This window comes from Choristoneura fumiferana, chromosome 3 (genome assembly GCF_025370935.1).
Source record: "Choristoneura fumiferana chromosome 3, NRCan_CFum_1, whole genome shotgun sequence".
NCBI lineage: Eukaryota > Metazoa > Arthropoda > Insecta > Lepidoptera > Tortricidae > Choristoneura > Choristoneura fumiferana.
The window spans coordinates 8,442,293-8,460,298 of NC_133474.1; the positions used below are offsets into that span (position 1 = coordinate 8,442,293).

The following is an 18,006-nucleotide window of genomic DNA, read 5'->3' on the forward strand; positions in this document are numbered from 1 at the left end:
ATACCATTTGCTCGCTAATCCTGCCGGTGAAGCAGCACTTTAGCACTTTGTGTATTCGGCGTGAGAGTAATACAGCCGGTGTAATTACTGGCACTTGAATTAACTTATCTTAGGCCTCTAGGTTGGCAACGCATCTGCAATATACTTGGTATAGTAAATTTTTCTGGAATTCCTTAAGAACTTTCATCTCCATATTTTCAAGTAAATAGGTCGAAATTTGAAAAGCGCCGGAACAAATGTTTTTTAGAGTTCCGCACCTCAAAAGGAAAAAATGGAACCCTTATAGGATCACTTTTCTGTCCGTCAGTCTGTCTGTCTGTCAAGACCCTTATCTCGTAAACGCGCGAAGTATAGGTATCGAGTTGAAATTAAAACCCTAAACTCAGGTCGAAAAAAAACAACTTCTAAGTCAAGGAATTTAAAAGCTACAGTTATTAAAAAGGTGTTTCCATACAAATCGCCTTAACAGAACAAGTTATATATAAGGTACTTCCGGCTGTTCTAGAAACTTGGAATTTTGCATGTCTATGTCAATAAGCCATCTAATATGGCCCCACATTGCGCACATTTTGCTTATAAGCTTAGAAGGCTCTGCTAACACTGCATCATTCCCTCTCTTAACATCTATCCTCGCCTTCTTTATAGATAGAGTAGGTACTATGGTTATGTATATATGCTACGATAGCTGTCTTTACATAATTATATACCTAAACCTAATTAACTAATATCATAAATACGAAAGTTAGTGAGTTTGTTTGTTGATATTTGTTACTCCTGCACGCTAAAATGGCTGGACCGATTCGAGTGAAATTTGGTAGGTATAGTAGATAGCTGGACATCTGGAATGAACAGAATGCTACTTTTTATATCCCAATATTTCACATTTAGGAATAAAATCTCGAAAATAAAAACAATTAATTCTCGACAATTCCCGGACTTTCAACTTGTAACAACCTAGTTATGTGTATTGTGCTAATATATTTAAAACGAGAGTGGACTGACTACGGTACGATGTACCTAAGAACTTAGATTTTCCAATTTCCTCCTGGTTCTAATGCTTTACCCGTGCGAAGCTGCGGGTAAACACTCAGAAGTCGTACAATAAAAGTCACCTCAAGAATGTATTGATATATTCAAAATACATTGTTAAAATGATTTCCGTTTAATAGTGTTTCATTCGTTTCAGACATGTAATTGAGCACTGCTCAATGAGCAGGTACCTACGTAAGTACCTATAAATGATCTGAAACATAGTTTCCACTGATGAACATTTATTATTTCTCTTAACTGCTCTTTATTGACTATGGGTAGTTTTCCAAGTAAAAACAATAGTATTCTAATTAGCCTGTCAATCAGTTAAATTATTAGAAATGATTGGACACGCATTCATTTTTGTCCATCAAACAAGAAATGACAAAGATGAAAGGACATCTCCCGAACTATGGGCCCCTCGGGCCCGTGCTGTCACGCAATGCTAAAAGTGTGGCACGGCGTGGCGTCTCACGCGCAACTTTAACTGGCTAGGTATATTTCATAATTTTTTGTGGAATATAGGTATGCCTATGTGTCCAATACTAATTTTCTGATAAACCTGACGGACTAATTAAAGTTTTGAGGACACTTAACCTATCATCATAATCATTATTACATGTTTTTTACTGAGGTTTATAACAAGCTAGGTACATTTCATATTTCAAGATTTTAATCTTAGTTTCAGTATGTACCTGAGACTACAATGTCTTCACTGTAAACATATAGGTACGTATATACTACTTTTTATAATACCTACCTAGGTAATATTATTGAATCATTTTACCTGGTTTATTAACATACAATATCCACCAATTCCTCTTTGGCATTAAACATTTTGTTTGATTAATCAAATAACCAATTGTAGACAGATAGACAGATATATCTGCATGTATAAATGCAATATAATGTCAAATAGCTTAACACATTTTGTAAAACATTTATTTACATTGCATTGAAATGCACACATCTATTTACATTACGAAACAGTCGTCCTTCATAATCATAAATTAGAACTTACTTAGTAGAAATTGGAAAATGGAAAATAATTTTCAGTAATAAATGTCATGGTCTCATGGTTAATTAGAATTAGAATTCACAATGAGATAGTATTTTCAGGTAAATTTATAATTTAAATCAATATTGCTGCTTTCACACACAGTTCAATGCACATTTCATAAAGTACCTAATTCATAAATAACTTAAAATATACAACATTACAATAATTAAACTCACAATTGAAAATTTACGTTTGCACCTTATTGAGACCATTTAACATGGTATAAATTGTAAAGTTAAAAAAAATCTAGAAATGTAGAATATGAAAAGTTTTTTTTATATGTACATTATAATAAGTAGGTAAGTATAATTTGTCTAAGTTTTTAACAATCAAGACAAAAAGTCAGTTAAAGTGCTTAGGTACCTAGTTAGGTACTTCATTTCTAGAGTCATTTTTAGCCCCCGACACAAAAGAGGGGTGTTATAAGTTTGACCGTTATGTGTGTCTGTGTGTGTGTGTGTGTGTGTGTGTGTGTGTGTGTGTGTGTGTGTGTGTGTGTGTGTGTGTGTGTGTGTCTGTGTGGCACCTAACTCTTAAACGGGTGGACCGATTTGAATGTGTTTTTTTTTAAATTTGAAATTAGGTTTTCTAGCGATGGTTCTTAATGCTTCATCAAAATCGGTTTAGCCGTTTTTGAGATATTGAACTTGAAGTGACAAAGTCGGGGGTTTTCCAACTTTTTGTTGGTTAGGCTAGGTTATACCAAACAGTACCTACCTTACAATGTTGAGTAGGTAAACATGGTTCTTCATTTGTTCATAGCTCACAAATAGCGAATAGCAATTTTTCACATGCAGTATTTTTGATAAAACTATAGAGAATGTTGCATAATTATCGTATGTATGTTGTAGGTATATAAAATAACCAATAACCACTATTAGTTCCTCTGTATCATTTGCCATAGTTAAAAGCCCTGTGATGTTTCACTTCTCAAGACAATTTTAATTCCTCAACAATAAAACATCAAGTTATATTTAAGATGACCTTTGTCTAAATTGTACTATCTACTGGACTTTTATTTTGTCCTTATAAAATTACTTATATATTTCTAAAGGTTTAATAGTTAATTAATTATGACACAACGACATTAAATGACAACCTTTTATTGATGTCAAATACTTAATTGGCTCGAGGAGAACACATTTTTCTCAAAATTTCAATAGCCTAAATTCCTCAACGGATTTTTCGAAAATAAGACATTTAAAATGTCTGGAATGTTCCACAGAGAGGTACAAAAGTTTGATTCGGATTAGGTAAGCTCTTCTTAGATTAACATGATTGTGTGCCGATATAACATTTCTTTTTGGTAACGATTTGTTTCACTCTTATTTGAACAATCGGTACAGTTTATTATGAAAATATCACACTATGTAGTTATAGCAATAATTGAGTATTTCTCTGACGTGCTCCATAAGAAGCTCTATGCTTTTTCCACATTTGTCACATATTATTTATTCAACATTCGAAATTTGTGATGGTACTGGACATGAACGAGAAATTAAGCGTGGTGGCGGCGGGCGGCGGCGAGCAGCGCGGTACATACTGTGCGGCGGGCGCCAAGGCCCGGGCTCCCGCCGGGCCGCAGCGACCGCCACTCCTCGTCACGTGTACTCGTCGTCTTCTTCCTCTTCCTCCTCCTCTTCACTCAATTCAGACTCGGGCTCGGGATCCGGTATTGCCGCCAAATAGTCAACTGGAGGCCGAGGCGCGGGAATCAGGTAACCCGCCGAATCCTGCGGCGGAGGCGGCGGCCGCGGCAACCTAATCTGTGCGCTCGTACCGTTCGCTGCGGCAGCTATCTCTAACTTTCTGCATATCTCATCGAACCCTATCCTATCCCGAGGGTCCGACTTCCAGCACCCTCTCATCAATTCGCACGCGAAACGCGGACAATTCTCCGGTGGGACCAGGACAATGCCTTGAAGAATGAGCTTTGTAGCCCCATCGTTGTTGTGTCCATAGAACGGTTGCTTGCCTCTGCTGTAGATCTCCCAAAGTACGACACCGTAGGACCAAACGTCGGACTCGTGAGTGAACCGAGCATAAACAATGCTTTCTGGGGACATCCATCTCACCGGCATGGGTCGTTCGCCTCCCATTTTGTAGTAGTCGCACGTGTATACGTCGCGCGACATTCCGAAGTCTGCGATTTTTACGACGAGATTGGCTCCGACTAGACAGTTTCTGGCAGCAAGGTCTCTGTGCACAAAGCGGCGCGAGGCGAGGTACTGCATGCCGCGCGCCACTTGCAGCGCGACGTGCAGCAGCGCGGGCTCGTCGAGCGCGGGCCCGGCGCGCCCGCCCCCGCGGCACCCGCGGAGCACCCCCGCCAAATCACCCCACTCCATGTACTCGAAAACCATCCACGGACTCGCGTTGATCTCTTCTGCAAACAACAAAATTTCAAGATTGTTTTTTTGGAATCTTCTTGTATTTTTTATTTCTATTCCAAATTTTTACTTTTACGGTCATCCCGTAAAACCTAAATTGAAAATACAAACTAAAATATAGATGCACAGAAAGACCAGAAAAATAAGACCAGCACTGGGAATGGAACCCAGGTCCTCGTTATTCCGTACCGCGTGCTATACCGCTACACCACCACTGGTGGTGGTGGTGGTTTTTCTGTGCATCTATATTTTAGTTTGTATTTTCAACAGAATTTTACTCTTTTTTCGTAAATAAAAACAATTTAGATACGAGTATGCTTTATTTTCGTAGTTGTGCTTTTGGAGCTGTTGTGCTTACCTCTATGGACAACTCCGATGAGGCTCAAAATGTTCGGATGTCGAAAAGCGGACATAATCGAGACTTCTCTCACGAAATCTTCTTCAGCACTGCGGCCTGCGCTTTCTTTTAAAACTTTTATGGCCACGACTTGCTCGTCATCTTCCAGTCTCAGTAACCCTGTTGAAAATTACAAAGATGCGCCTAATTAATTACATTTTAAAGCTCATTTGAAAGTGGAGTATTGTTACAGGAAACTAGAATATTTGTGTACCTTTGTGAACTTTCCCGAAACATCCTTCCCCAATTTCTTCCAGAAAAGTTAGCGCGTTGCTGTCCAAGAGCGGGACCTGGTCATTGGTAACCTCCGAGCTGAGAAGGTTGGGAGATGCGGGCGCCGCTGCCGGCGCGGCCGCCGTGCCCGTCCCGCAGACTCCGTACTGCGGGTTCGTTATATACCGTTCAGCAAGCAGTGGTTCTCCTGGTCGCACACGCTACAATAACGGAACAAATCGTATTTTATGTAGCTGTACAACAGGAAACTAGCAATTTGCACAAGCGTATTATGTTTCAGGATAAAGTAGTAGGTCACATTGCGTATAGTTGTTATCATTGAACGACGTTTTATCTTAGTGGGGTGTTAGTGGGGAACTGGGAAGACAGTTACCGGTTGCCCTTTTCCAGCGATGATGCATATTCGTCTTCTCAAATAACAGATGACGGATAGTGCAAGGATAATGACTAGCAGCAGAGCCCCGCCGATCGCACAGGCGACCAAGATGGCTCCTGTACCATGGGCCACGTTGCCACTTGACACCGTCGTTTCACTGCCCGCTGTTGCTTCAGGGAAATAGTCGCTAACTTGTGAATTAAATACCTGCAACAAATCAAATGTTGATGTTAGCTAGCCAGTTATGAATATTTTTAAATAACTTCTTACCCTGAGTGACCCTGACTCTACTATCATCTTCTGATATTCTAACCTTAACTATTCTAACTAATAGGGTAAAACCGTGATAGATACCAGGGGTATAGCAATCCCGATTGTAATTGTAAAAGTATGTAAGTACTTTAGTGTCACGGATGAATAGCGAGCTTATTAAAATTTAGTGATCTATCGAGAGACTCTCTATCTACCTCTAAGTAGGCCATATCGTATATCTCTGCAATTTCATGTTAAAGCAAAGTACGGACAAAGTTTTTACGGGATCGATGCCCTATCTACTCGTAACGTCGGGGCATCTATCCAAAACATAATGCTATGGATTGGGCAATTATCACATATGCGACCGATTTCCCAAAATGGTTTGGTAAATTTTTTAACATTCTTGTGAATATTAAACAAAAAATATTTATAAATAAGGAACCAAAGTACTTGCGGATTTTTGCAACGTAACCGCAATAGCTCCATTGCAGTTGGAAAAATTATACGTAAACTGCACATTAACTAAGTACAATTTGAAATGATTGGGCAGTCGGTAGTTGAGGTTGCGCTGCGGTTCGAGTGCAGTTGCTCTGTAACGGCCTAAATTTTCAATAAAATACAGTCCAATGACTCTTTATTGTCCACCACAAATAGTAAGCGATACAGAAAACAGGTACACAGAAAGAAAATTACAAAGTTAATTAATTTATGGTAAAAAAAAACATTTTTAATACAAGCTTTTTTTGCTGACTGTACTTTTTGTTGACTGTACTGTCCTAAGTCGTGTATAAGTCCTGAGCGTGGTATTTTGTACTTGTATTGTAACCCAAACTACATTTGCATACCTACCAAATTTCAAGTCGATGCCAATAACCGTTGAAAGTTCCGTCCTGTGTAGACGATCCTAGCTGGACTACCAGGATGTCACTACCAGATTATTGTATTGTCACGCAATTTACATAAGTATGCCAAATTTCAAATTAATCAGACAAAAAGTTGTCAAATTTAACTTGCAAGATTTGATTACAGACAGACAGACAACGGGACAGGTGAAACTAAATAAAAGCTTGTAAAAATAGGCCGCTTTATCGCTTTATCTCTTCCAGGCAACCTTATATCTTCTTCTTATATCCGTCGGCGGCCGATCGTAAAATCCGCGAGATCACGAAATTCCTAGGCATTTCGTGAAATGTCGCCATTTCATTATAAGTATGCCTAAAAGTTGGCCAGGCATATCACGATGTGCCTGAGAAACAATGCGGCAGATCGATTAGAGCAACGCATTGGTCGATATTCCTAGCTCTATACCGGGCACATCGTGATTTGCCGAAAAAAATAAAAATTTAGGTACGACGAGTGAAGCGAGGAGTGGTTAGTATGCATTGTGACCACAATGCACGAGCCGAGCGAGCGAAGCGAGCGTGCCGTGGCTGCGGCCGGCGAAGTGCCAGAACCGATATGGCGGCGTTTCATGATATGCCTAGGAATTTCATGGTCTGCCTAAACTGGCCAAATCATGAAATGGCGGCGTTTCATGATATGCCTAGGAATTTCATGATCTGCCTACACGTCTATAGGCAAATCGTGAAACGGTGAGTTTTTAATGATATGGCGGATGTTCCTTAGCCAATTCATGAAATGGCGCCATTACACGATATGCCTAGGAATTACGTGATCTGGCGGATTTTACGATCGGCCGCCGACATATCTAATATATAAAATTTTCGTGTCACAGTGTTTCTGACTAAACTCCCCCGAAACGGCTTGACCGATTTTTATGTTTTTTTTTGTGTATAAGTACTCGGGCGGTAGGTCGGTGTATCTGTTTTCTGTATCGCTTACTATTTCTGGTGTACAATAAAGAGTCCTTCCTTGTATTGTATTGTATTGTAGAATAGGATATAAACTATTTTTCATACTTCTACGCGGACAGAGTCGCGGGCAACAGCTAGTAGGTATATATATTCGTTTGCATCTTGTGTGTATGTTTGTTTGAATATTTATTCGTTTGCTACCTATTTACGTGATAAATATACACACTTGTGCCGTGGGCGGCGAAGGGGAGTATCTCGCGTCGTCAGAGGCGTTCCACGTGCGCCGCGGAGGCAAGACGTTGTGGATCGGCTTTGGAGTCAGAGGCACTGCGGACAATGGGAACAAATTTTAAAAACAATGGCTAAACAAATATTTGAATTGCCAGTGGGTGCCCGAAGCATTTTAGCTGTTAAAAGGGAACTTCCATCTATCAACTAACTTTCATTTCATTCAAATTCGAAACGTATTGTACCTATATTGGGCTATCGCAATCAAATTCTTGCTTTCAAACGGTATTGAATGAGGGTAGAAAGATATGGTTAATGGAATTGTGATTAACGCACCCGCGATTTAATTTAACCGTTTTCCAGGCCCCGCGAATTTAGATGTGCTACCACTAAATAAATCATAGTTTTATGTTGTATACATGTGAGGGAGTAATTTAAAAACGAATAATATTTTTGACGAATTCAAATGATTTTATACCATATTGTTTAGTAAGGTCGAATGTTTGTGTACATTTATGTGGTGGCTATATGCACTATGCCTGGAAAACTATAACGGCAGAAAACTACTGTGCCCATACAACTTGGTCTTGTGTATGGGCCTTAAATCCGTGGCCTTAAATATAATAGATACTAGCTTTTGCCCGCTTTTGTTTGGAATTCCTTATGAACTTTCATCCCCATATTTTCAAGTAAATAGGTCGAAATTTGAAAAGCGCCGGAAAAAATGTTTCTTAGCCGTACCTACCTCAAAAGTAAAAAATGGAACCCTTATAGGATTACTTTGCTGTCCGTCCGTCCGTCTTTATCTCGTAAACGCGCGGAGTATAGATTGAAATTAAAACCCTAAACTCAGGTCAATAGTCCCGAAAGTTGTGAAAAAATCAAACCTCTAAGTCAAGGCAATCAAAAGCTACAGTCATTAAAAAGGTGTTTCCATACAAATCGCCTTAACAGAAAAAGTTATAGGGTACTTCCGGCTGTCCTAGAAACTTGGAATTTTGCATAAAGGTAGCTCTTACTATAGCGCAATAAATAACGGTGCGCCACGAATATAAGTTGCGGTTTATTTTACGTAATATTATGAGTGGAGTATTTTGCTGTGCAATCAGTAATTTTGATGTGAATTCGGATTTTTTTGGATAAAAAAGGTATTTTTTTGATGTGCGTATACACTACCCTAATTATAATCCAGCGAGACGGAAATTGCACATTTGCACAGCTGGCAATTGAAAAATTGTCATTTTAGCGAGAGAAGTTTGAGCAATTTTTTCCTGATAGCAGTGGAATCGCAATCGCATAGTCGCATTGTATGTAACTCTGGCGTAATAGCGACGAATTGCAGATGCAATATGCATACCAACTTAGTCGTGGCTAAACAAAGCTGAAAACGGTAAATAACTTGTTTTACCTGTGCTCCGAAGACATTTAAAATCCTTGGTAGGTGGTTCGCCTTCGATTGGGCACTGACAGTAGTAATGAGTTGTTTTATGTTGCACACAGGCCGCTTCGTTGCCACAGGAGTGGGGTTCGCATATTCCAGGCTGTACTAAAAAAAAAAAGAACACTAACTACCTACATAAAGAAAGTACTAGTGAACTAGTGTTAAGTACTTTTCATCACACTTGCACGTAAACAGTATCAAAACATACAGGTTAACTTGGCCGTAATGCCCCATTAAACCTTCGACCTTTTTTCTTGTCATGAATCCCAAGATCGGTAAATGAGTCATTGCGCGCACTAATGACTAATACTGCTGCTGCTGCACGACCTGCAGGAGGACCTGTCGCACGCACGTCAGGCTGCTGCGGAGGGGGAGGGCGGCGGGCGGGGCCAAGAGCTGCGCCAGGGGCATCGCGAACTTTTGTAAAATAATAGTTTTCCTTTTACAAATAAATAATTTTGAAAATGATGATTAACCTTGTATGTCGCACGGGCGGTACCTACCTATATTAGAATTACGAACATTGACTCATTAAAGCCCTCGGTCTTCGACTTCGGGCTTCTAATGGACTCTCGTTCGTAATTACTTATTTACTGCCCTTAAAACATAATGTACTATTAATCTACTTCCAGTGGTCCAATTGACTGGAAATTTGATATACAGTCGAGGGCTTATATCTATAAAACCAAAGCGTCAAATATAAGTAGGTATACATCGACCTTAATGGTTAGTAGCATAAAGGCGTACCTATACCCAGATATTTTTGACGTCTTGGTAACGTATTTAATATTTTATTTTATTTTAATTTTATGCGCTTGACTGTACATTATGTAAGTCGGTTGATATTGCGATAGGTACAGTCACCTGCATTAATTATGCCACAGCTGAGTGAACAAATAAAAATATCTGACATGTTCAACCGTCCCTACAAATAGAGTTATCAGATATTTATGCACACTTTGTTGTATCAGATATTGGTATTGGTGACTGTACCTACGGCCAACCAAAAAAACTTTTATTAAAGATGTAATTTTTAACAGACTTTTTCACTTCTTACTTGTAAAATTGAAGGATTTAAGCTCTGGCAATTCGTCTTCACGTAGTACCCTCGTCAGCTTTTCCGCATCATCCCGTAACTGCTGAAAGAATGCCTTTGTTAATTACAACTATAGAGGAATTAACCATAATTTAATTAATTATAGCGCGGCCACGCTATAGCCCGGCGTTAGGTTTAGTATAATTAAATTATATATAGGTAGTGCAACGAGAGTTGAAGTGAATGGTTACACACACAGTGTGTAATGAAAGTAGGATTTTGGCATTTACTCATCATTTAATTAATTCTGCTTTTTGTAGCTGTGTGTGTAATCATTCACTTCAACTCTCGTGGCACTACCTATATCTACACCCAGATTACTAAATATACATTGTCATAGGTATAACCAATTTCTCACTTTGACATCGCTCTCAATTCGGATTACACGGCAAACATTATTATGGCTGACCTATCTATGAATATTTATCAGTTACGATGGAAAAACACTAGTTATTCCATTCTGAAATAAAAAGCACCCGTCACTGTGTGGGAGCAGCCAAATCGATATTGCCATTAAGTAGATGATCTGATTTATTAGTACTCGTATATAAAACTAAATGTTGTTTGTTTATGCTGACATTTTGATAAAGTTTGTGTGCGTCGTTTAGCATAATAAAAGCGGCAAATTCCGCGTCGGGCTAAGCAAAATATCTTCTCAAAGTCAAAGTCAAAATATCTTTATTTATTTTATACTGTTACAAGCAGTTATGGATGTCCAAACATCTACCACTTAACACTGTAACAGGCGACTAAGATATACAATGCTTACGAGTACTAAGGTTTTATCGAGTATGACTTAGACTTATGATTATGACATGAAACCCGCTTAATCTTTAAAGCTTTTATTTTAAACTCGTTTGAAGTACCTAACTCGTTGACGTAGATTTTTCATGTGTTTATCAAAAACAACCATTTATTTTAACCAAAAGGGGAGAAGAAAGCTTGACAATACCAAGAAATATTCATTTAGGTAGAGCTTAATATATTGCAAACGAATCTCTGAGTCGAAAATTAGATTAAGTAGGTACATAAACCCGGAAATGTTTAAAAGTAGTATTCAACAACATCTTACACCATGGCCGCATGGGGAGGAAGAAAAAAAAAACATCACCATTTTCATGTGTAAATGAGGTGCTTTGATTTTTCTTTCAAGTTTTATTCTAACACTGTCGGTATCTTAAAGTAAAGCTGTGCTGTTACAGCGTTATAATTGGAGGACCAAGGTCTATAGTCTCTGAGCTAGGCTGCAGGCAAACAAACAAGCAGAGAGAGAGTTATACATTTGCCATTCTGATTATATCTGCTGACCGCCCATTCGTTTTCCATTCCAATTCCATTGCAATCGCCAAAATTGCGCGCAAACTGTACGCTAAAATTAAAATGTTTGGATGGTCGGCAGTTGAGTCGTTAAGTAAGGTAAACGAGCGAGTGCTCGTCACTGCCCCGATAGCTGGCATCTTTAATCTTATGTCATTAGCAATAGAGATGAGAGCAGGGTGTCTTCTATTGGGTATTAGCGTGTCAAGCACTCGGACATTTACCTTATGTTGCGGTTGGTTTCTAAAACGACTCTAATTGTTTCACTGGCTGTCTTTCCTGCAATGAATGTACAGTCAGCAGCAGAAGTAGAGAAATAGTTGTGGTGCTTAAAATGATCTTTAGGACTTTAGTCACACTCTTGTTACACTGGCTGTAGAGTCGTGTGTAGATAATTTTGAACACCGTAACGCTCATCCACTTCTGCTGCTGACGGTAAACACTTAAGGCGGACTCACTTGTGTCGTGGGTGATGGGTACCTCCTGTCGTCAGAGGCGTTCCACGTTCGCAAGACGTTGTAGATCGGCTTTGGAGTCACCGGCACTGGGGACAATAGGAACTTTAAAAACAATATTTAGCTAATTAAATGCCCGAAGCATAAATACATTAAGCCCTTATCGGTTTTTTTTTTTTATAAAAATGACTTTCTGCCTAGTGTCTTAAGGCGCATTCCTCTTGGTAATGATGGTCTTTCCAAAAGGCCTGGTAGTATAAAAAAGTTACTATAAAAGTTAATATCGGGATAAGAATTAGCCTAAGTACCTATGTTTTATTTCGAACATCCAGCTATCCGCCGATAGCCGTAGTGGCCTAGTGGTTTGACCTATCGCCTCTCAAGCAGAGGTTCGTGGGTTCAAACCCCGGCCCGCACCTCTGAGATTTCGAAATTCATATGCGAAATTACATTTGAAATTTACCACGAGCTTTACGGTGAACGAAAATATCGTGAGGAAACCTGCATATGTGCAGGTTTACAGGTGTGCCTGTGAAGTAATTCAATGGTATGTGTGAAGTTCTCAATCCGCACTGGGCCCGCGTGTAAACTACGACCAAGCCCTCTCATTCTGAGAGGAGGCCTGTGCCCAGCAGTGGGACATAAATAGGCTGGGATGATGATGATTCAGCTATCTGCAATACATACCAAATTTCATACAAATACGTTCAGCTGTTTTAGCGTGAAGGAGTACGAACATAAACACACACCCAAACATACTCAAAAACTTGCATTTATAATATTAGTAGGATAAAAGTTTAAATGTTTAGGTAGGTATTTTGGGTACAAACAGAACAAAGTTTAAATTAAGAATACGTACGCGGTCGTTGCCGAATAAACTGAAAATTTGGAAAAACTTGTTTACCTGTCCTAATGCCTAGGCATTTAAAATCCTTAGTAGCTGGTGCGCCGTCGATAGGGCACTGACAGTAGTAATGAGTTTTCTTATATTGCACGCAGGCCGCTTCGAGACCACAGGACTGAGGTTCACATATTCCAGGTATTACTGAAAGAAAAGAAGTATAAAACTAAAAAAAAAACTAGTTTAAAATCGTTTCTGCTTTATTCTAATGTTAAATTTAGTGTTCATATCTCATATTGGAATGTAGTATGTCGATATCCTTTTGTTAGATAATATATTTATACAGAGTGTCTCTTTTGTAAATAAAGTTATGTTCTCTGAGACATAGTTGCCTAAATCTTACTGTTTAAAAGTTAACCAAGTAATAAGATAATTAATTAAATGATTTTGCGCAGTAAAACGGGTGTCAAATACTCTTATTTAATACTAATGACGCTTTTTTAAAGTCGGCAACTAAAGTCTTAATTCATACATACCTACATTATTTAGCAAAAGATTGATAAAAAACCGGCCAAGAGCGTGTCGGACACGCCCGAAATAGGGTTCCGTAGCCATTACGAAAAAATTAAGTAAATATTTTTCTAAGGATTTCGTATTTTGTGCGGAACATTCCAAGTTTAGGTATATTTTATACCTTAGGCTGCTATTTACTCTTAAAATAGGTACTAATAATTCTCAAGAAAACTTAACCGTTATAGTTTTCCTTGTAAGTTTGATATACTTACTACCATCCTGATTTTTTTCTAATATTTCCACCCACCGATTTAGATTTTAGAGGGGGGGCGGGGAGGACGCTCGATTTTAATGAAAATTTGCACTTTAAAGTTGAATACTTTGAAAACAAATTACTGAATCGAAAAATCGTCTTAGCAACCCCTGTCCCTGAGCAAAGCCGCGGACGGACAGACAGACAGACAGACAAACATGGCGAAACTATAAGGGTTCGGTTTTTGCCATTTTGGCTACGGAACCCTAAAAAGTGAGTTTTATGTCTTTTTCGTTGGTATTAATTACGACAAAATTAAGTTCGTGAATTTTATAATTTGACGTTTCACAAAGACTGTGAACTTATATACTCAGCCACACTAAATTACCCCCTCTACATACATTACTGCATATATACATTTGAGGGCCACATTTACTCCGCTCGGTATATTTTGTACCCACCCAGGTAGTTTCCATCTATGAACTGAATCTGTCGAAGTGCAAATCAAGAAAAACACGGTGTATAAGTACAAGTGTATTAAGTGTTTTGCTAGCTTGACAAAAGATACTTGTACAGTACAAATACCTATATATAGTACGTAAAAAAGTGTGCTTGTGTTAAATATAAAATTTGTTAACAAAAATATTTTACAGCTTACTTGTGAAATTGAAGGGTTTAGGCTCTGGCAGTTCTTCATCTCGTAGCACCCTCGTCAGTTTTTCAGCATAATCCCGTAACCGCTGAAAGAATACCTTAGTTGAGTACAACGTACAGCCATAGAAAAATTACCCAAGAGAATTGAAATGTCATATAATTTATTTGGAATCAATTTCGCCAAATTATGACAGTTTTCTATAAACTGAAGCGTGTCAAATGCATGTTCAACGGCTGTCTAAGCTTTGTGTCACTTAAAAAAAACAGCCCGGAATCGGCCACACGCAGTGTTGGGTTCGCCTAGTTTCCCTTGATCGACTATTACTCGTTAACTTGTTAAGTCTACTAGGCTGTGGAAGATTTTCTTTTAAATATTAAGTGTGTGCTACTATCACGTGGACGCTATAATATATACAGTCTCTAATAAAAACTAACACTTTATTAAATCCTTATATTTTGTAAACGGATCCCTAAATTCGTTTCTTGGTTTGGGATGAATTGGAGCGACGCGAAGAAAAACCTTGTTAATAATTCTAACGATTGAAATAACTTTTGTTTTGTGTAGGGAATGAAAAAAAACTATAGCGCAAACTAGTGTAAGCATGACAATACCTAGGCAGTTACAAATCCTTAAGCGTCGTAAAATTAAATAACCCATAATTACGACCACTCTATTGGTTAATACCTCTATGAGAACAACATAAAACTCGTTAATAAACATTAAACCAGAGACCTAATTACCGAGAAAACGGAGAACATAATCTATGAGAAATCTAATGAACGCTTGTCATTAGGATGTAGGACCATTATTGCACGGTACGCGGTGCCCATATAAATAAGCTTTAGTCCATTAAATTACGATTAAGGACCATTTGAATACGCTTTCATATTAATTGTCACGCTCAGGTACGCAACCTTACCTAGTCCCACACGTTCTAAAACAGTATTAAAGCACTGTGTAATTATTTGTGGCTCGATTACAAAAAAAAATACGAAACGGCAAATACAAAAAAAAAACAATTGTAGTTTTTTAGCAATATGGGCTGGTTAGATAGATCATTTGCACAAAATCGACATTTCCAGTCGCGTTTATTCCCATTCTGAAATCACTCCATATTGTATTTATTATTTACATGTTTTTTTTTTATTGAAATCAATTAAGGAATAAATACGTCTGTTATTACGACACGGTTGGACCACGGGGTTGGACAGGCCACCAGAGGTCTAGGAATCAAATTGGTTGACGTACATCGGTAATAACCTACGTGATCAATCTTTAAATCTATAGCAACGGTGGACATGTAAGCGTTTACGAGTATTAAATAAGAAGTTATGTCGGGTTAACAAAAGATTAACCTTTTTTCATACCAAGTAAAACGCTCTCATTTGCAAGAAGCCGTGGGAAAAGGCCTAGTATAAGTAGACAGGAATAATAAGTCTTACCAAGTGTACAGTACCGTATTGTTTTGTACAAATAATTACTTCACGTGGCCATCGTGACTGCTCATGCGTCAAAGTTTCGCTGTACAGAATGACAAATTAACTTCTTGTTATAGGTACAGGCACCAGCACCAATATCTGACACAAAAATAGGTGCATAAAATTCTAATACGACTCTATTTCTAGGGCCAGTAAGACGTACAAATTATTAATGCAGGCTGGACTATGATCTGCAGTTTCCTAAAACTTTCCAAAATACATGAGTGTCACAGAAAGTTAATTTAAACGAAAGCCCTCAGTTATTTAAATTACCAATATAAGTACCTAAATCGATTGAAATATACAATAATAATATCGAATTTCTGCAGTGTCTCCTACGCCATTTTAACTTTAACGCTACGGAGACACTAAAATTAAGCAGGCTATACATAGAAATCTCACTTTTACATTAACACTTAAATTTAAAGTATCACTATTACACTAAAAGTGCTGTAGGGTTTTTAAATGAAATTAAGAGGAATTTAAAAGAACACACGCGTTACTTTTCACTTTGTTGTTTCCACGGCATTAAGATCTACAAATGTAAAATCCCAATCTTCTAGAGCAGCCGTTCTCAAAGTGTTTTCCGCGGTTCACAGGGGTGCATTGTTTTAGAGGAAAAGCAGGGTAAGCTGGATAAGTTAGTGTAGTTCATTAAATATATCGTTTGCGAAAAGGGTTCCGTCACCGAAAATTATTGAGTACTCGTACCGCTGGGCTAGAGCCATGATATTTTTAAATTTTTGGATTTTTTTTAAGTATAACCGCGGGCAAAGGCTAGTAATTGAATAAAAATAAGGCGATTCGGCGGCGCACGTTATCTAAGGAACGTATGAGATGCTCGGCGTGGAGTTATTTTGGCCACCTTATCGTGAGAGTGGCCGCACTCCGCCGTGGCCTGGAGCTGCGATAAATCATTAATATCAATAAGTGAATTATGTTTATTTACATTAATAATAACAAGCTCTATGCGATCTCTCTGAGTAATTACGGTTTAACTACCACCTACTACTAAAAATAATGGGCGCCGCACCCCGGGGCTATGAATGCAATAAGACGATACTTCTAGCTTGCGATGACGATAGCTACGTGCTTAGTACTTATGCTTCTCCATTTGAAAATATTTTCAAATATGTAGGTGTAATAGTACAAATAAAAAATTAAAACGTCCCGTAGCTACTTATACTATTTTATTCCAGCAATAAGTATTTTGTTAGAATCAGATCCGTACATACCACACATGTCTAATAGGCCAACCGGAATGATATGTTGTGTTATACCTAGTTCTAGTTATTATTTTGAAATATAGAAGAAGACTAAAGTTTAAATATCATTTAAGTATGGCAAGCCACAATAATGTGTAATCAACCGAATTTTACAGTCTGATGGTTCGAAGCAACCTTTTTTTTCACTTAAGTAGGTATGCTCCAATAAATAAAATTTACTGTTGTGTTGAAACACAAAAGAACAAGTAAAGGAAAAGTGGCTACATATTTATTGAAGTTATATTTTTTTCAAAAACTCCATTTTTCTTCCACTTGATATAAAATTGATTGTTAAATGTTTCGGACGTAGAAACATGTATCCACTTAGAAAGCCGCGAAATGTTTAGGTACATGATGATGCACAAGTACCTATAATGTATAAATAGTGCTCCAATTTTAACGTAATTCGTATTGCTCGATGATGTCGTTCCTCAACTCCGTTTCAGTAGGGATCATGATTCAATTAGAAAATGTTTGTTCTGCAGAAATCTCTGTTGGTTTGTTTTCCCGAGCAACACGCTCCTCGTGTGCGTATAAACTATTGCAACTAAACAACGTCCAACTAAAAACGGTTGTGTATGTATTGTATTCGTTACAAATTTCTAATAGGCAAAGTAGAAACCGCAGAAGTTGGAAATAGGCAATTGTAAATAGCGAAATTAGTTACATGAGTCATACAGGTGTTTTAGAATTTGCAAACGAAATTTCTGTTCGCGTTTCAGATAACTTTGGTAGCGTCATAAAAACATTCTAAAACCAAAATAGGCTATTACCCCACACGAAACATGTAAGGTTAAACCAAGTATACATTGAAAAAAGAAAAAATATTAATTGCATGTCGTTAAATACAATTATACTTGTAACTTTTTTTATGTTATCTAACTCAAGCATGTTAACAATGGCTAGGTA

At 38.1% G+C, this 18,006-nt stretch overlaps 2 protein-coding genes across 4 annotated transcripts in view; both read right to left on the reverse strand.

The window, feature by feature from the left end:
• The window catches only part of LOC141426090 (tyrosine-protein kinase transmembrane receptor Ror-like), an 8,987-nt gene extending 5,996 nt beyond the window's left edge, over positions 1–2,991 (reverse strand). The window contains 1 exon segment of the mRNA XM_074084953.1: positions 2,955–2,991. Coding sequence (XP_073941054.1) covers positions 2,955–2,991 — 37 coding nt within the window.
• LOC141426487 (uncharacterized) overlaps positions 1,116–18,006 on the reverse strand; it is a 49,808-nt gene continuing 32,917 nt past the window's right edge. Inside the window, exons 2-11 of one of the 3 annotated variants that reach the window (XM_074085420.1) lie at positions 14,358–14,439; positions 12,997–13,137; positions 12,096–12,181; positions 10,282–10,360; positions 9,192–9,329; positions 7,782–7,882; positions 5,484–5,693; positions 5,091–5,310; positions 4,838–4,996; positions 1,116–4,475 (exon numbers count right to left, since the gene is read on the reverse strand). In XM_074085420.1, coding sequence (XP_073941521.1) covers positions 3,691–4,475; positions 4,838–4,996; positions 5,091–5,310; positions 5,484–5,693; positions 7,782–7,882; positions 9,192–9,329; positions 10,282–10,360; positions 12,096–12,181; positions 12,997–13,137; positions 14,358–14,439 — 2,001 coding nt within the window. In that variant the 3' untranslated portion in view covers positions 1,116–3,690. Of the gene's footprint in view, positions 4,476–4,837; positions 4,997–5,090; positions 5,311–5,483; positions 5,694–7,781; positions 7,883–9,191; positions 9,330–10,281; positions 10,364–12,095; positions 12,182–12,996; positions 13,138–14,357; positions 14,440–18,006 lie in introns of all 3 variants that reach the window. The other 2 variants (XM_074085421.1, XM_074085419.1) reach the window with 2 other exon arrangements.